This window comes from Seriola dumerili, unplaced genomic scaffold (genome assembly GCF_002260705.1).
Source record: "Seriola dumerili isolate Sdu_G_001 unplaced genomic scaffold, Sdu_1.0 BDQW01000226.1, whole genome shotgun sequence".
NCBI classification, from domain to species: domain Eukaryota; kingdom Metazoa; phylum Chordata; class Actinopteri; order Carangiformes; family Carangidae; genus Seriola; species Seriola dumerili.
This window is the reverse complement of record NW_019174481.1, coordinates 1,116,076-1,136,140: the sequence shown is the minus strand read 5'-3', so window position 1 is coordinate 1,136,140 and position 20,065 is coordinate 1,116,076. Positions and strand designations below refer to the sequence as shown.

The 20,065-nt window shown below is 39.4% G+C and overlaps 1 protein-coding gene across 1 annotated transcript; it reads left to right on the top strand.

Annotated features, from left to right (window-relative positions):
- The first annotated feature begins 4,302 nt into the window (after nt 1-4,302).
- Nucleotides 4,303-19,405, top strand: LOC111229135 (transferrin receptor protein 1-like). Its single transcript, XM_022755329.1, has 18 exons — nt 4,303-4,439; nt 10,425-10,474; nt 10,873-11,110; nt 11,392-11,575; nt 11,744-11,969; nt 12,057-12,179; nt 12,297-12,392; nt 12,764-12,903; nt 13,066-13,217; nt 13,319-13,438; nt 13,668-13,753; nt 13,866-13,929; nt 14,400-14,467; nt 14,558-14,622; nt 14,798-14,891; nt 15,035-15,256; nt 15,531-15,689; nt 16,448-19,405. Exons 2-18 carry the CDS (start codon nt 10,442-10,444, stop codon nt 16,688-16,690), a joined length of 2,313 nt encoding a protein of 770 aa, XP_022611050.1. The 5' UTR covers nt 4,303-4,439; nt 10,425-10,441; the 3' UTR covers nt 16,691-19,405.
- Nucleotides 19,406-20,065: the final 660 nt, after the last annotated feature.

Below are 20,065 nucleotides of genomic sequence, written 5' to 3'. Positions count from 1 at the left end.
GATATCTTTTCTGGGAAAGTGATGCTTTACTGTTAGGCTGGGGGAAGGTGACAACAGATAATATTCGAGTGAAAAAGAGGGGGGTTCGAAGACAAAGAGAGTACATTAGCTTTGTTTCTATAAATCTAACAGGTGCAGTAGGGTGGACTCAGGTTTCCTGACTCTGTAGACCGGTTTTATTATTTGCAAAATAAATTCTAAATCAAACGTTCAAAATGATTATGATCAAACGTGGCTTTGACAATGTGAAGAAAGCTCACAATACTAGTTAGTCTCCTACTGCACCTTGCAAATGATGCCTAATAATTCAACCTATTCATTTTTACCAATGTGCCGTGCAACCAAACAGGCTGGCCAGAGCTGGGTTTGTCTGTGAACAGTTCTATGTATTTTGAAGTAGAGAGCACATTTTTCTGTGGCATTCAGAAAAAACCTTGGTTTGTGTTGGTCTGGTTCCCCCTCACAGGTGTGTGTTGTGGTTGTGTAGGACTGCCTGTGTCAGCAGCTGCAGAATCATGGTTTCCGGTGAGAAATAAAAAACGCCCAAGGCCAAACACAAAATTGAATTCACTGAGAACTCCAGGCTAAACATGAACCAGATGGGTGAACCTTAATTTTGAGTCACTCTGAATAATGTAGACATTAGCCTGTGACCATCTACTGTTCCTGGGCTTGTCAGATAAATGTCACATTGATGTCACATTGACTGTGAAACCTTAAAACTGATTCATGCTTGATAGAACAGGAAAGCAGGCATAAAGAAATTTATAGAACAGTGGCTCAGTGGTTCATACTTCCTCCACCTGACATTTCAGATTTAACCAAGCATCTGGTAATTTGGAAGAATAATAAAGGTCGTCAAACCTTAAAAACAAATCTCTTTCACCTGTCTTTTGGGAATCATGTAATTGACGGTATACTGTAAGTGAATATTTATATACAACATAGGGTATCATTAACAGGCTTGCTTTATCAGATCCTACAACATAGGGGTTTATCCATAAAAGATTATATGTCCAGCTGTGGTTACTGTGAGACCACCATCATTTGCTTTTCTCAAAGAGAGAGTCACCTTATCTGAGTTTACATTCTGCAAAGCCTGATCTCATAATCGTTTTTACCACAGAGACACCACAGAGTGTTAAAACAGTTTCTAGTTGGATCTAGCAGCATTATGAGAAACGGAAGACATATTTCTCTCTCATACAGTCCTGAGCTCCAATCCTGTGAAAAGAAAACACATAACATCCTCTCTAATAAACTATTTAACTTCCTTGTGTCGGTGTAGTAATTTGTGGTAAATGATGACTGTGTAAGAGTGAACAAGATTACACAATTGTGCTAGCAGCTCTTTGCAGCTGCACTTAGGCACCTGCTAACAAACAAACAATAAGGCTAACATACTGATGTTTAGAAAGTTAATATTTACCATGTCCTTCATGTGAGTTTAACCTGTTAGCGTGAAAACATTTAATTAGCTTTTAACCCAAAGTAGATTGAGTAGAGAAAGGCATGTCATTAGTTTTGCTTTTGCTTTTGTTTGGTCATAAGTCCTGGGATCATCAAAGTCATTAGGATCTATCCTCTGGAGACCTTGAACACCGGTGGCAAGTCGAGCTAAAAACTTTCACTCACAACTGAAAACGTAAACCACCTAGTTAACCAAATTCTTTGGGGTTAGGGTTGTAAGTATATCCAGCGGGTTAACAGTTACAATTAAAAAAAAAACAAAAAACATATCTTGTGCTTATGCTATGGACTAAACCCATCAGTTTAATGATCAAGTCAAAAATGAATACTAAATGATATATATTTATTAAAAAAAGAGTAAGTTTTTGTTGTGTGTGAGAGAGGAACTGAAGTGTTGCAGTAGGTGTTTTCTTACCAGTTCAGTGGTTTAGTTCTGAATCTGTGTGGACACTATACATGTCTTTCTCAGAAAATTAAAAAAAAAAACACAGACATTTCCAGTGAAAGTCCAGAACCACCTCCACCTCTACCATTTTTTCTGAGAAAACATTTCCTCCACTGCTTTCACACAGTTGGAGTATTGTTACAGTGACATGAATGCAGCTACAGATACTGTGGAAATCTGTTGGCTTGCTGTGCTGTTCACCTCCAACACATTTGCCCCAGAGTTAACAATTCAACCAAACAACACAGGTCAGGGCATTATTACATTATGCTGCTTGACAGGTCTAGCACCAGCCAGACCACATCAGAGTGTCAAGTAGTGATTACGCAGATAAAAGAGACTACTCCAATCCACTCTGACTGCAGTCGCTATAGTGACTTTACATTCTTGGCCTGAGGTTGCATGAAACTACAACAACGACTTTCCGTGAAAAATGTTGTTGAACTTTCAGAACTGTAAATCCTCAACAGTGAGACTGCTGTTTCCAAGAGAAGATAGAACAAATTCCCATCATGTCCACTGTTTTGTCCAGCAGGAGATATACAGTAGCTCCATAAGTGTAGTCGTGGGTACGATCATGCATGTTCTAAAAAACAATGGATTTAAAGACGTTTTCTAAGCTGCATCAGCTCCTCTTTCATGTGACTTGAAATTTCAAAGCAATGACAGAAAGTGATACAAAATGTGGGAAAATTATACTGTGGGAAATTATTAGAACCTGAGCTCAGACCACCCAATGACTGGTTTGCACAAAATACACGTTTGCAGCCTGGAACCAGGTATAAACATATCATTACTGAAGATACCCAAAAGAACAATTATAGGGACAGTCAAACAACCTTACTACGTCTGTTTTGACTAAATGATCAATAATTAAAAGTGATGGTAAATAAATGAGATTGCAAAACCTAGCATCAAAAAATAAAAAGAACCACCTGTTTACAAAGATTTACTAATAATTTACCACCAGTGGCGACTGCTTTGCTCCTGCCCACCACAAATGCCCAATCACAGGGGTTGTTGATTTGTCAACCCTGTCTGAGTGTTTCCAAAACTTGCACTTTAAGCTTAAATTGTATAATAGTTTACCATATTACTTCTGGATATTAGCAGCTATTTCACTTGTGTGTCGAACAAGGAAAAGGAACAGAAATAGTCCCAGACAACATAACTGGAAAAAGAAAATCAGTGTCAGCACACTGATGACCAACCTAAATAGGCCCACACTTCCTTTCCTTTCCAAGACCTGATATTTTCACAGCTGCTGCGTGAAGTAAATGTTATTTTGTGGATTGGTGGGGTCTGAAAGTTAACCGTCCTGGGCACACTGGTATTGTTTGTTCTTATTTCAAGGTGAGCAGCAGATGAGAGTTGCCAGTTTGTCTGTGATACAGAGGGGGTCATTCAAGGCAACCCAGCGCTGAGAGCCCCATGCAGCCTTCTTCCCAAACTACTACGGTTATCATATTTGAGTGGGAATTTCAAAAGTTTCTCTGATGATATGCAAAATAAAATGCAAAAATATCTCAATATTTTTACTCATTATTTAACTCTCATTATGGATACAATATTCATGTCTGCCTTATTACTAATGCACATTTAGTGTGTCTGAGTAACCAGCGGTAGATCATTTACTTAAATAAAGGAGACATTACAACATTCTACAAATATCACTATTAGTCTTTCATTCAAGATTTCATTTCAGTTTAAATATGTGCTACAAAGTGTTGACAGAAAAATGTCATTAAAGTATTAAAAGTAAAGCAGAGGCTAGATGGCTATGTCATAGTTTTATTTTTTATATAGGATGGGATTATTTTTGCTCACGCCTTAATGGGTAATGGGTTGGTATGTAATGGATCAAAGTCTATAAAATAAGTAAAGCAGTCAAATAAATCTGGCCAAAGGACAATTGCCCCCTGCAGATGTAGTGATGTAGAGGTATTGAGTAGAACAAAATGGAATAGAACAAAATGGAAAGTAAAAAGTACCTAAAAATTGCACTTATGCAGTGCTTGAGAAAAATAGGTACTCTCCACCACTGACAGTGATCTTATTTCAACTTTATGGTTTGTGTTTTTATCTCATAGAAGGCAGTATTATTATCTAAAGATTTGCTGCTTTAGTATGTAATCCTCTCGAATTAATAATTAACTACCAATACTTTTTTTTCTGTTACTTTTTTTCATTAATAGTTTAGTTTAGTTTAAACATACGTGGTGAGAAACAACAGCATATACACAGTGGAAAAGCAGTCTAAAAGCACAACCAAAGTAGTCTACTTTCACATTAACCGGAAGAGCAGGCAAAATCTCGCGATGCCATGGTTAATTTGGCGCGAGGGAAGTGACGTCCACATTACGCACAGTGAAGGCTCGGTATAACTGGAAGCAGCATGGTCAAGGGCACCGTCACCGGTTGAGAGAGAGAGAGAGTAGATAGTAAGGAAGTATCAAGGAGTGGACCCTCGTGTCAGCGGCTGTCACAGAAGACCTCGGTCAGTTTGAGCAGTGTTGAACAGAAGGTGAGAGTTTTATCCGTGACAAACCGTTAGGTACAACGGTTAAAGTTGTGCTGCACGAGTGCTAAATCTTATTGACTTGCATTAACGTTTACTCCAATTCAAACTCTGCTCGGTGGAAGCACACGAGCCCTCGTTTTTCTTTGGAGAGCGTGTTAATAAATGGCGATAATTTTGCATATTTTAATTGACCCCTTTTTAAATAACCTTTTATTTTAGCTTATCCTCGTGTATGAAATGCTAACGTTGTCCTATGCTAGCACGTCAAAGGAAGAAGTACTTGGAGCAGCGGCACATTGTCTCTCTGCTTCCTTGTACTGGAGAGATGAGTCAATATTCACAGCAATGTTGGCCGTCACGTTGCCAATGCAACAAGGGCGCCATAATGAGGAAAGCCTGTTGTCACGTTCGTCAAGTCCTGCGTCCCCCCAGGGGCAACTGTGTCAGTAGGTAGACATTATACTACCCTGACCTTGACAGACGGCAATAGACTGCCGCATAGATAAGCTAACGGTATCTAAACAACAATATACATCGCTCTACCCTTCATTCCAGACGGGTTTAAACAGCCTAACCTGTTTGTCCACATTTAGGTGCAGCTGAGAGGCGACTTGCTCACAGAGACGTTATATTAACATATAGTATTTGGTTAACATTTGGTTGAGGATGACACACGGATTCAACACACTGTTAAGACTAGCAGCAGGTGAAGTTGACAAGTCTTAACCGTTGGCTGCAGCCTTTCTTCGTCCTGAAAGATTATTTATTGTATTAATTGCATTTTAGGTCACATATAGTAAAACGTTGTTCTTAATCATAGCAGTGTTAAGAGGGGATTTTAATGGTAACTGTAGTCTTATTGATCATTTGAATACAAATTTTAATTAATCTCACCTGATTAGTGTGAACCTGAAAGACATGGACCTTGTGGTGCCACCTGGTGGGGCCCTTGGGCATAAGGGTGACACCCATTAAGTGACCTCCAGAACCTGTGTTATCGTAGAAAAAATATCATTGTAAAGCTTACAAGAGGTCATTGTCTCCTGCATAGACTACAAGAGCATCCTGTGTTGCCACTCATGTGTGCAATGCAGAATGTGCCACTGTTTTAAGAAAACTTGTGCTGGCTTAATACATTTGGATTTGCCTGCCTCACTGTTCTACTTCTGGCTCTTTTTCCCATGAGCTACTTGGAGCTTTGGAGCCCAGTGTGACTCTCACATGATTTGCCACTGCACAATGACTCCGACTCACCCCTGACCCTTCTCCGCTTCTCCTCTCCTGCCCCCTGCCCCAATGTTCCCTTTTTCTCACCATCTTTTTGTCTCCCACACCTAACATTTTCATCTCCCCTTCCCTTCTCCTCCCCTGCTCTTCTTATCATTGTTGTCTTTTTCTCACCCACAACTCACTCTTCTCTCAGCAATCTTCCCTTGTTTCTTCATCTCTTATCATCTTTTGTGGTCCTCTCTCCAACAAGGACAAAGCACGAGATCTGTATAAATTTATTATTTTTGGTAGTGGTCGTGATTACTGGGGATTTTGGTCAGAGGAAAACATTTAAAATTAAACTCCAAATAAAGAAGAAAATATTTATATTCGTTCATGATTATTATCTTTAACTGTATCGAGTTATGTAATAGTTTTAATAGTTTAATGGTAATAGTTTTTCAACTATTAACATAGACGGGCTGATTAGTGATACAGTTAATTGTCTTATGTTGGTGCAGCGCCGCCACACTAGCATGTGTGATGCAAGGTTTAACCGCTTAAGACTTTGCCTGTCAGCTGCAGGTTATGATGTTGCCTATGATCTACATCATGTAATGGTATACAGTGTAGATAATTATTTTTTGGGTTCAGTGCTGCTGAGAAGACTGATTATAAGCAACTAATATTTAAACCTGGAGTGTATGTGATACCATGTATTAGAGATTAGTTTGTTTTTGTGCAATTGTGCAATGTCCAGTTTCTCAAATGATTAAACTACATGGGTGCGTATACTGCTCAAAAATATTTAAAACAGTGCCCTTGTGTCTGAAGGGTTTTATTTCCTGATGCTCTGCATGTTTCCAGTTAAAGTTCAACAGGTAGTCCGACAGGGTTTTCACAGTATGGTATTTGGGTTTGTGACTTCAGGGAAAGATCACAGGCGTAGCTTATCTTCAGGGCTTTTACTGTAACAGGAAGAAAATTGTTTTCAGTAAGTAGTCAACATGAGTGTTGTTGGAATTAAGAAGTCATGGCTTTTGACCCAATAAAATGACATCATACAATTTTATGAGATGTGGTAGCAGATTACTCTGTGTGATTTGAAGCGTTGTTAAGCAGTCTCTTTTGCAACAATAGCTGAATATACACAAAAACACAAACAACTGCTGTAAAGTGCAGGTGTATTAACAGCCTGGCCATTTGCTGATGATGGAGCCCTTTTAGACAGAGAGGCTAGGTCTTTAACACCATAATGATAGCTATTATGTTATACCTACGGCATATGTATTTAAGGTTGCACTAGCTAGTAATAATTATGTCGTAATATTGTGAAGGCATAACTTAAGTTGTTTGAGTGAAAATATATTTTGTAAATGTCTGCATTTTAAAATGCACAACATTCTATAACAGTGCATACTCACACTTTCCTTGTTGGATTAATTCAATAATGTAGTAAATAGGTGTAACTGATTCAGTTATTTTATGGGAGAATAGAGTTTTCGCCTCCAACTTCTTTGCCCCCTCTCAGTGAACCTCAACTGAGTTCACAATAGTGGTATTGTAATGATCTTCTTGCCACAGCTTCAGTAACTATTTATGAAGCAATGATTTTTTTTCAAAGGGATTTCCTCAGTTACCAAGAACCTTATGAGGAAGCTACTTTTGCAACATGTTTGACCCCAGAGAGAAATTTACCTTTCAAAGACTGACAGTGGTATTCAGTCTGTCTGAAGGGCTATGCAGTCCTGGAGGTTGAACTTAAATCATGCTTAATAGCTGCTATTTACAGTGTCCTACATGGTCTTTGCTATGTTCTTTGGCTCTCTTAGGTGTTCATGTAATTTGGTCTACATTATTGTTGGGCAAAAAAATCCCATTAACAGGTGAGAATGGCAGGCTGTTCCACATCTTTCATTTTTATAGACTTGACTACAAGTGCATAGTGTGCCGATGAACTCAGTGGGGACCATGCTGTCCTGCCCTCTTTTAGCTTGGCTGTCTAACAGGCCATGCCTGTTTGTGCTGTTCCCAGAAGGGTGTGACTCAAGTTTGCTCTTATTATCTCTGCTGCACACACATGTTTAGAAATTATTCAATGGAGATACAAGCCATACCTCTTACTAGTGGTTCAGAGACTGATAGAAGCAGATGGACCTCATCACAGACATAAAGCACATGCTATCACTTTTTAGTCAGGTTGTTGGTGCAGTACTAAAGTTGTTTGTGTGTATCGTGTATATGTATGTATATGTATTGTGTGAAGGTGTACATATGTATTCTTGATTTGCGTTGTGTTTTATATTGCTAATATCCATAGGTTTCTCAACTAAAAGTAGCTAATCAGATTAAAGTATTAGCTCTGGTATTAGTATTCGGCCTGGTATGTTTGGTATGTAAGATTATAGACATAGCTCTGCCCAACTTAGAGCAATTAGCTTTACAGAGCAGCTAATCCTGTCCTGATACCACTTTTTAAGGTCCATATTAGACTCAGGTTGTGTTGCAAAGCAGACTATGAATAAGAAAATTTTAGGCTGCTAATATTTGTCATTCCATAAAGTAGTTATCTGAGTTTCTGACCTTCAGAGCTAATGCAGTGCTGTATTATGGAGGTTGTATCACCTATCAAGGTTGTAGATGTCATGGCAGACCTGGGTGGCTGTCTGAGGCCAAGCCATGTTCTAAAGTTAGCTTACTTCATAATGCCTAGGATAGCCAATGTGTTTTCCAAGCTAAGTTATCAAATGGCCAGGTTCCACTGTGTCTGCACCCGCCTTTGCTTTATTGAATAACATTTGGAGTGAAAGTTCAGGCTTTTTCTCTGTTCTATCCAGCATGCTGTTGGGAGTTCATCAAGGCCATGCTTTGGCGCTGCAAATTAGGGCAGGCCTGTCTGTCTGCCTGAGGGTTTGTGTCTCCTTGGCATTTGCCCACACTGCTCTCCTCACGCAATGTCCAGTTTGGGATCCCCTTCCAATGGAGCTAGTAAATTACCCTGTAGGGGTCATTCAGAATTTTTCTCTCCTGTTTTCACTGCACAGCACACATAGTAACTGCAGGCAAGCTTTGAGAGGTTTTGTGTCTCTTTTCAGTTTTAGCTTTACCTAGAGAATACATTGAATAAATTGTATACAAATTAAGTTGTGAGCTAAATTTTTATCATGTTTTGAAATGTGGGGTTTGGGCCTACTGTCAGCAAAGCAGTGTTGTCAGTGACTTATTCAGTTCAAAGTTTAACAGGTTTAACTCGTGAAGCCATATACCTCTCACAATCTTAAAAGCTCCGGGATTAACCTTCTTCTGGGCTTGATAAGACATTGCTTATTTAAGAGGTTTTTTGTCTGTTTTGTTCTTTTCTGAAGGTCAGACAGGGTAGGAGATGTCATGAGTGCTCTCTTTCAAATCATCCTGTCTACTTGTTAGAACTGGGTTTAGGCTAAGTTAAGTTCTTTGCTTATTCCTTAAGAAGTTAGTTGGCTGTGTGACATACTGCTAGCTCTTAATGGAGAATTTTTTTTCTTCTGTATTTCACTGCCATAAGATATGATAGTAATTTGAAGAACTTTGAATGAATAGGCCTCATTTGGGTGAACAGGATTGATACAGGCAACAGTTTGGAAATATAATTTGTTGAGCAGTATGCACTTGCATAACCTCTCCGCAAAAAAGTTCAGCCATTTTTTAAAATGTCTTTGTTGTTAGAGAGGGTTAGGGACCCCCTAGACTTCTTGACCACATACTGTCTGTCTACTACTACACTTAATTCTGTGTTTCATACTGACATTACTTACCTATGTCACCTGTTAGGTTTAAATGTGAGTTGGATTCACAAAATTTTCAGTGGTTACTCAAATGCCAGCATGCAAAAATAGCAGTTGAAGGCAATGAGTTGACTCTGCAGCATCCGTGTCCAAGTGTCAAATATCAGTGAGTGGTTGGAAATTCTGTACTGATGTGCATTTGTAATAGAAACAATGATCCTTCTAATAAAGAGGTGCACAAGATCTGTGCAGAAAAGCATCATATATGAAAGCAAAGTAGCTCTGATACATATTATCAAACATTTGCTTTGTCATATATATATACACACACACACACACACACACACACACACACACACACACACACACACACACACACACACACACACACACACACACACACAACCACACACACACACACAACCACACAACCACACCTCCCCATCTGACCTTCCATAGATAGCACCTACAGAGCAGGCCTCTCTCCTGAGGACTATCACATGCATGGCTCTTATTCCACAAGTTGTGCATTACAGTGTCTAAGAAAATATACAGAAGACTTACATTTCAGCTCTTGTTCTTCTGTTAAATTGAAACTTTGCTTTGATTGGCTTATGGTTTGAACTGAAGCTTGTGGGAAGCTAGTTATGCTGTTATTGTATTCTTCTGGTGATGGAGTTCACATGGAGGCATGGAGTCTGTGTTGACCTGTGCAGGACACTGGTCTTTTGTGCCTACAAACAGTGCTGCCTTTCTAGTTAGCAGCAAAGGAAACCCCATGCATGTTTGGACAAGAGGTGGGACGTGTTCTTTGGACACCCCATTATTCCCACAAATGAAACAGTTATACAATGTGTACACACTGCACAGAAATAAATCCTTTAAAAGTCTACCCATCTTAAAGTGTGAATACTGTGAATATTCTTTGTAGATTTGAAGGTGGCTGTTTAAAAGTCTTTAGTTTATAGCCATCAATTCTACAGTGTTACAAGTCTTTCTTTGCTTCCCTTTTCAGCAATCTGTGAAGCAGCAATGGACCAAGCAAGGTCAACCATATCAAAAATTGTGAGTATTCCAACTTTTATTATAATTTAAATCCGAAAATATTTCCTCATAGGATGTTATTGTTACCACCTCTAAAACAACTGTTATTATAAATAGCCATGTTCCATAATTGAATGTTCTTCTTTTTATCTTGGGAACAACTTCTTTTCCTCTCAAATTTCTTGCTAATGTTGGAACATTATAAGGATGAACTTTTGTTAGGCATTCACATCCATATTACAATTTTCTGATCTCATCTAAAGCTAATCCAAATTGTACTAAAACAGTTTCAAATCCCACTGTTTTTTGAGTCAAGCTTATGTCCCGCAGTCATGGGTTCCAGCAACAAAAAACAAATATTGTTTGGTTAATATTGAAACCAAATGTATCCTCATCCCTACATTTTTCTGCCATTACAGTTTAATGGGGAGCCACACTCCTACACACGGTTCAACTTGACACAGAACATGGAAGGTGACAATAGCCAAGTGGAGATGAAGCTGTCGTCTGACATGGATGAAGAAGTTGGGGGAAATGGAGTGGGAGACCATCTCAATCACAACCCAGTCCGCAAACCATATGTGGCTCAAAAGCTTGGACGTACACCCAAGAACCTCTGCTTCATGGCAGCTGCAACCCTCCTCATCTTTATCATTGGTAAGAGGGGTCATTGAATGAAGAGGCTGCGTTATATTGAGATTGCATCACTCTAAAATAACGTGTGGAGTTCCACAGGGATCAATCTTAGATCACTACTTTTCTGTATTGATATGAATCTGTATTGGTGTTATCAGGAGACTCGGTATGTCTTTCCTCACCTATGCTGATGACACAGAGCTTTATGTGGCTGTGTCCTGATGATAAAGGAAAAATTTGTGCTTTTCTTTGGTCCTGTCTGTCTCTGGTTGTTCCTTATGTGAAACCACTGCTTTTTTCAGGATACTTAATTGGCTACCTGGTCCATCGAAAGAAGGACTTGGTTCCCAGCCCCGCAGTCTCCATGCTCCCAATTGAACAACCTGTTCTCCATGAGACCGGTGCTGCCCCTCTTATGGACTGGGACGATGTCAAAGAGCTTTTGGCCGAAAAACTCACTGCAAGCAAATTTGAACCTGTCTTTAGGTAAGTCTAAAGCCCACACACTAAATTCTGCTGTGAAGCAGGGTTGACTTCTTCATAAAATGACTATTATTGTGAAATTTCTTATTTGTGTCACATTGTATTCATTGATTTCTGTTTGCTTCCCTCCATTTTTCTTTTCCCGTCATGTTTTGTTTCCTCTTATCATAGTGAGTTTACCAGCAACAGCCATCAGGCTGGTTCTCTGGGAGATGAAGATCTGGCGAACAAGGTGATCACAAGGTTTAAAGAGTACGGCATGAACACCTGGACTGATGAGCACTTTGTTAAGGTTCAGGACCCCCCAGCTTCTGGCTCCAACAGAGTTGTTTTCAAGGACGGGAAAGAGGAGCGTCCAAACGGATTCCTGTCCTACAGTGCTAATGGAACAGTAACGGTAATCTACAAGCAAAATTAAGTAGATATTTTTTTTAATTAAATAGAGAAAATGCCTTAATTCCTTCTTTTTTTTTTTTTGGCCCAGGGTGCTGTTGTGTATGCACACTATGGGCAGGGAAGCGACTTCACGTTTCTGCAGGGCAGGAACATCAACCTGAATGGCAGGGTTGTGCTGGTCAGAGCTGGTAGGATCAGTTTTGCTGAGAAGGTGGGTGGTTTTAGTAAGAAATATAACTTTTACTATTATAAACTTTATTCTTCTTTTTCCCCTCAGTTACTCTAAAGTATGATATTTTGAACGTTGCTGTTATCTTTTTGCTTACAGGTAGCCAATGCTGCCAAAATGAATGCCTCTGCTGTGCTGATCTATGCAGACCCCTTGGATTACTCTATCGGAGACACCACTCAGCTCTTTGGACATGTGAGTGTGGGCAGTTTAGAAGCATGTTAGTTATTTAGAGACATTCAGTTTTGTTTCTGTGTGCTGAGGATATTAATATTACATATTACAATATGTAGATTTGTGTTCTTGGATGACAGGAAATGAACCTGATGTGGTCTTCAGCTGTTGTAGGAATATTTGATTTGAATAATAATTATAGGCACAATAATGTAGAATTTAATGTGTTTCTGTTTTTTTTTTGTGTGTGTGTAATTTTCTTAATTTCAAGTTTAGAAGCTTGAAGATGAGCCTCTAGGCTGCTGGAAGATTAGTCTTGAAAACAACAGAATTTAGTTGTAAACTGGTATCTGCCGGTCAAACTTCATAAGACTTCTGTCTGTCCATCACAGGTCCACATGGGTTCAGGGGATCCCTACACGCCAGGCTTCCCCTCCTTCAACCACACCCAGTTTCCTCCTGTCCAGTCTTCAGGTCTACCAACAATCTTGGCTCAGACCATCACAACAGCTATGGCTACTAGCATTCAGAGGTAAGGCTCAGACACACTGTGGACCATCTGAAATGATGCTTTTAAAAAGACAGACATTATAAAATCTCTGAATTAAATATAGTACCTTGTTTGTCAACTTTAAATATTCCGATAGTTTTCTCAGTAGCAGCATACATCATGTTTATTGTCTGTGTCTTACAGGGGGCTTGGGGGTCAGAGTGGGCCGGCAGAATGGGCACTCTACCATAAACTTGGAGACGACACAGATGTTATCACCGTGGAGGTCAACAATGTTCTTACTGAGAAAAAGATACATAATGTCTTTGGCGTCATCAAAGGCTTTGTGGATGCAGGTACGATGAGATGCTTATTTAACAAGAGAGAGATACTGTGATCAGGAAGTCAGTTTACTGAACAGAGTGTGAGTTGTTCTCATTGTCTTTTTCAATTTTAGATCGGTATGTGGTCATCGGTGCCCAGAGAGACGCATGGGGTCCAGGATTTGCAACATCAACCGTTGGCACTAGCGTCCTCGTTGAGCTGGCTCGTTCCATCTCAGACATGGTGAAGAATGGTGAGTCTCGGATAACAGCAGCTGTTTAGTTTGGAGAAGATTTTAAGCACAATAATATTGATGGAATGGATGTACATGTAATATTCATATCAGATCCTGATTATTGTATGCCATGGAGGAGCTAAAGAAACTAGTCATTGGACATGCCTCATCAAATTATCGAAGTATTTTCTATTTAGTGAGGGCACTGCTCTTTTTGTTAATATGCATTTGTTATCCATTTCAACAGATGGATTCAAGCCAAGGAGGACGATTGTGTTTGCTAGCTGGACTGCTGGAGAATATGGGAGCGTTGGCGCCACCGAGTGGTTGGAGGTGAGAATTGCAATTTTGTAATACAACATTTTCTTGATGAGCAGCTTTAATGGAATAATGAAACTGATTGGTGTTTGTACTCTTCATTTTTTTTAATTTTTTGCATGTCTAGGGTTATCTGTCTTCTCTGAACATGAAAGCCTTCTCCTACATCAACCTGGACGGTGTTGTAACAGGTATTTACGGTTAGAAACATGTTGGACATCTTGTCCACATCTAGATGATCAACATGTATAACTTATATTGACTTATAGAACAGCAATGTGTTAAATGACAATGTGACAGCCATCACTCCAACGTGCAGCTCCTCTCAGCTTTGTAGTTAGTTTCAATTTTTAGCTGTCAACCCCCAACTTTGATCTTTGGGTTCAGTCTCCAAGCTCTCATGGCGTCACTTTGGGCCGCTGCAGGCAGCTGTTTGAGTGAAAAAGGTGTAAAACCCCACTGTACACTACCTGCTTGATATCAAAGGGCAGATAGACACAGATAGGGACCAGCTAGTGAATATAGTGGAGCAATGTTATGTTCACTGCTTGTTTCTGTTGTCCCCAAGTGGCCAAAACAACCAGTTATACTGTAAATATAGGAAAGTTTTAAACTCGCAATTTTATTTTCAGATTGACTGAATGTAAGTCTTCTTCTCCAGGTCGTAGTGGATTTAAAGTAGCAGCCAGTCCCTTGATGCACGGCCTGATCGAGAACACTCTGAAAGAGGTAAACCCACAGCAATTCAATACAATTCATTCATTTGTTTTCTAAATTTTTCAAATGCTAATATAATAAATACACTTGCTTTGTCCTCAGTTGAACTTCGGCAAGGATCAGTCTCTCTTTACTCAATTTGGAAAGGGCAACTGGGAATCAGATGTGTAAGTCTGACCAGGCTGTTGCATTCCCATCCACAGTCTCAGTGTTTATACATCTCCATGACAACCAAAATTTTCTCAGGATCACATTCACAACTGGAATGTGTGGGCTAGCCATCATACTCACGTTTAGCAAATGTTCACCACTTAATCTTCTTTTTCATTGTTTATTTTCCAGGTTGGAGCCTCTGAAGTTGGATAACGCTGCATATCCTTTCCTGGCCTTCTCTGGCATTCCCTCAGTCTCATTTAGATTCACCTCTGGTAACTCAGTAAGTCGTCCTGATGTACCAAAAATTATTAATATTTTCTAACCATACCCCAGGACGAACCCTAACCCATTATGTCAAAATGTGGTTCATCCAGGGATGTATCTAACCTAACTAATTCTTTACACATCTTTTTCCCCTCTTAGGACTACCAATACTTTGGCACAATGCTGGACACCAGGGAGAAGCTGAACTCGGCCACGGCCAACCAGGTTCCTCAGCTGGCTGTAACATCGGCCCGGTTCGCAGGTCACATTGCGCTGAGGCTGGTCCATGATCATCTGTTGCAGATGGACCTGGGGAAGTACGAGAAGATTATACGTACTCATGTGGCTCAGATCAATACGAAAGTGAAGAATGTTCAGAGGGTGAGTGGCCAATTATGATCTTGCAAACTAAGATTGTATTTACCTTTTTGAGAGCGAATTCTTGAAGAAGTCAAGGTTGACCTGACTCAGAGTTCTGCACACAGATAAAGAATAAATGATTATCTATCTTTGTAAAGAAGCAAGTTTATATGTTTTTAGTGCCATTTTGTTTGTCAGTTTTTTCCAATGCTGTCAATGCTGAAGATGCACATTCATTTAATTTTGTTTACTCAGAACACACATTTACCTGTGTTGATGCCATGTGTGCTTCCAGATGAAGCCCCAGCTGTTGCCCAAGGCGCTGACAGTGCAGTGGTTGATCTCAGCCTATGGCTCCTACAGCCGTGCCTCTCGCAACCTGGCAACAGAAATCCAGAACAGTGACCTGGAGGACATCGAGATGTGCCGCATCATCAATGACCGCATCATGGCGGTAAGATCTCTAAGGTGTAGGGCTCAGTATGGAGACATTCTGTGGAAAAGCAACTCTCAGCATGTCTCAATGGTGCAGTATCTTTAGAGATGTATAATCAGTTATATGGTTAAATCTAAAAATAATCTAGTGTTATTTGTTGTATCGCTAAAGTTGCATTTGAAGCAGCTATAATCTGTTTTTATTATTAGAATATATGCGATGACCATGTGACTGTGTGAAGGGGGTCAGTTGAAGTGATGAACCTACAAAGAATTAACACCCAGATTTGCAGTTCTCCTTTTTACAGAGCTTGATATCAAGTTCCAGCTCATTGTTTAGCTGTCTGTTCTGGAGCCTGACTGTTTTGATTTGCTCTCACTGCTCGTTGTTTTCAACTGCAGCTGGTTTTCAACAAAAAAGCTCTGATAAAGTCACTGTACACTCCCCGCAGAGCAAGAAACAGCAGACAGACATATTTAGAGAGATGCATTTAATTCACATGGTCTGTAAATAATCAAAATTTTTTTTTTCTTTAACTAATACTACTTGTAGTGGACAAGAAAGCTAAAAAACACATTTTGTTTGAAGGTATTACGTTCTCCCTGCGTCTTCTGTCAATATTATCCAAAGGCAGATTGTTGTATTTTCATTTTTCCAAGGTATAGGTTGTACAGCTGAGCATTTAGGTGTAAAATAACCAGCCTACAAAGGCATGACATCAAAAAAAAAAAAATCCTTCCTCCTTCATCCCCGTGTTCCTCCCCTTGTTTCTGCAGGTGGAAAGGAACTTCCTGTCACCCTACGTGTCTCCCAAAGATAGTCCTTTCCGCCACATCCTGCTGGGCTCTGGTCCCCACACTGTCACAGCTCTGTCCAACCATCTCGACGCCCTCAGGAACGACGACCCCGAGTCTGACGCCGACTTGTTCCGCAACCAGTTTGCCTTGGCGACCTGGACCATTCAGGGCTGTGCCAACTCACTAGCAGGCGACATCTGGTCTTTGGATAATGAAATCTAAAAAAAAATCCCCCTCCCCCCTCCCTTGTTATGGTTTGGTCCTCTTATCTCAACTGGCAGTGTGAAAACCAGTAGGCTGTTACAGTTCAGTCACAGTTAGTTTTAAAATGACCTGATTTAGGAAGTGATAAAATCTGAGCTGTTTCTAAATGGATACCAATATTTCCTTTAAGCCAAACAATGATCAAATGTGCTTAAGCCTTTCGCCTTAACAAAAAAGTTTAATAGGTCATTCTTTTTTCTTTCTTTTTTTTCCCCACTTTGAAAAGAGAAATTCTTTAATTTTTACATGTGGTACTTAAATACCACAATCTTGAATACTCTGGTGCTAGAAACAACTACCTTTAAATGCCTGTGTTATGTGGCGGTACTATTTAAATTGGTGTTACCCTTTGCATGAAAAGGAAACAGTGAAAGTGACGCTTTTTCAGCACAGTATCAGGTCACACAGGAATGACTGTGTTTGCCAGCTCAGAGGTTAATTAAACAGAAAAGGGCAGTACAATGTAATAAGCTAATGATGTCCATTTGTTTACCATAATAATTACAATTCAGAACTGCTGGTATTTACACTGCTGCTGTAGCCTCATGTAGAAACCTGAGCTGGTTTGTGTTGGTAGCTATAATTTCATACTGTGCTGAAATCTGATACTGAACTCTTTGTCAAAGATTCAGAAGTTGCTGAAAAGGACTGAAGATTAATTTACAATAACACAGCACAGAACACACCTAGAAGTAGATTTGAGACAATCAGCTGTTGTTACTGGCACTGTCCAACACTTAAGCTGCATTAATCTTTAAAGAAAAGTCCTATGTACATGCAACAACTCAAAAAAAAAAAAGGAAAAAAACAATCTCAAGTTGTTAATTATCTGAATCATCCACCTCTTGACATGAGAGGAAGTCTGCCTTTCAGAAACCCAAGGGAGAGGGTCTCCAACCATGTGGCACTGAAACAACAAACCGTACATCTATTTATTGTGTTATTTATTTATCAGTGGCAGGGTTCACTATAAATAGTTTTTTTTTATCGCCTTTTATAAAAAAAAAAAAGTATAATTATCGGGAGCAGTGCCTTCCATAATTATGACAGTTATACTGTCGAAATGACAAAAGCAGCATCTGCTAAAAGAAGTGTACATGTTGACCGACGGCCAGTGCTGCACACAGCACCACTCAACTCTGAGGTCAAATTTTCTTTCTACATAACTGACACTGGATTGGACTTTTTAGCAAGGCCACATCACATATCACACTTGACAATATTTCCTGGACATCTCTGGATGTCTCAGTACTGGCTCTCTGCTACATGTACACTTCTCATCCTGACAACATTATCGGAAGCAGTGTCTTCCATAATGTGAAAAAAGAAGAAGGTAGTTTTTGCCTACCACTGTGTGTCTGTATCGGAGGCAGTGCCCTCCATATTTCACTGTAGGGGTGGATGTTTTTATTATCGGGAACAGTGTTTCCCATAATGTTTGTATATATACAGTTCATTGCTACACAATACACACGTTGCCTGCATCTTTAGAGCCCTTCTATGATGTTTCCATGCTAATGTACCTGTAGTTTCCTCTCAGACAGATTGCAGCCTACAGCTTCTGCTCACAGATCTCAGATAGTGATGAGTTTTAACATCAGCTCTTGTGAAAACATTTCCCATCTGTAAACTGCGTGTCTTCAATCTCTTATCGTTTCTTTAGTGAGTTTTTTTGGGTCTCATTTTAATCAAATCTTTTTCTTTTCTTTTGGTTGAGTATGGAACTGATATGGAAGGTCTCCAGCTTAAAAGAAATCATGATACAAACATGTTGGGATCACTGTGGTTACAGTGGTGGTTCAGTACTTCCAGAAAAATGACCACTCTGCAATATGTGTCGTTTTTAGTGATTTGGTCAGCGTGAAAGTACATTCTACCTTCTCTTTTGATGTGTTCATTCATTCTTGTTAAGAGATTTCCTTGTGCCTTTTTGTTTTGTGACTGTATTATAGAACTAAGTTTCTACATACAGCACTTAGAGGACTTTTGGAGGATGTATATTTGGCTTGTTTTGACATTTCTGTATTTTTTTTTATTTTTATTTTTTTTCTCTTCACCGTTTTCTGCTAGGATCTAAAGTTACTGGTGTAAATGCCTGTTATGCTACAACACATTTTAGATAGTTACAGAAAAGATGAAATTCTGACAATGAAAGGAAAACTCAGTGTAAATGGATTTAAAAATTACACTGAATGTTTCTTTTCTTTAGCCACTCTAACTGTGGTCAGAATGTCATTCATTGTTTTCAAATGTTTTATTATGGGAACCACCTGATGCTATGCCTCTGTAGAAAAACATGTTTAATTTCAGTAGCCATTTAAAAATCATTTGTTAGCCATTCATAGTTTGAGTGATTCATCTGATCTGCTGGGCTATAGTGAGGTTACATTTCTAATATTGGCAACTTGCCAACCATAAGGAAAAATATTAACTAAATTGTCAATCTTTCCTATGGGGATGCAGACAAAGCAATTGGTCTGCACAATTTCTCTTTATTTATTTGAGGGGATTCAAAATTCTCACATTTATAAATAATGCGTTCCGATATTGTTAAAATAACTGAGCATTTTTCCCTTCAAACTTGATACAAGTTTGCTTAGCTTTGTTTTTGTTTTTTTGTTTTGTTTGTTTTTTGTTCTTTTTGCTGCAATAAATCATCACATCACAACTATTGAGCTGTGGCTTGATTATTAGTTCACATATAATTATCTTACATTTATCCATGCACTTTTTCTACCTCGGACAAACAAATCACTTAGAATTGAATTGAATTGAAGCTAACAATGTTAAAACCATTCTGAACTCCCACAACAAAACAGCCTAATTTCTGCACAAGCTGCTAGATGTGTTAAGAGTCAATATTCCTTATAGTTCAACAGTGATGCCAACAGTGCAGACCACCTTGAGAGGCACAAGACAATGAAGAAAATGGTTGGTGTGACAGTGTTTGACCAGATGATGGAGACAAAGTAAACCATGTTTTTATTTAATTTTAAGATCTCCCACTGAAATCTATCTCACTAGCAGTGGGTGATTTTAGCTCCAATGATTAAAGACATCACTTAGTCTCTCCCATGAAAATCATGGAGTGTGGTGTCATGGCAGCTGCACTCACGTAAATAAATAATAGGGGGAAAAAAAGCATCACTCCGCATCTGGAGTTAGCGGATGGTGCATCATGATTGGGAGCTTTGCTTCCTCTGGGTCTAAACAGCTCAACATCATATAGGGGAGAAATTAATTCTTTATTAAGGCATCTTACAGGATAGTGTCAGGGTGGCTGTCCATCTGCTGAAGCTCGGTAGAGGCTGCGTGATGATGATAGTCAACAGT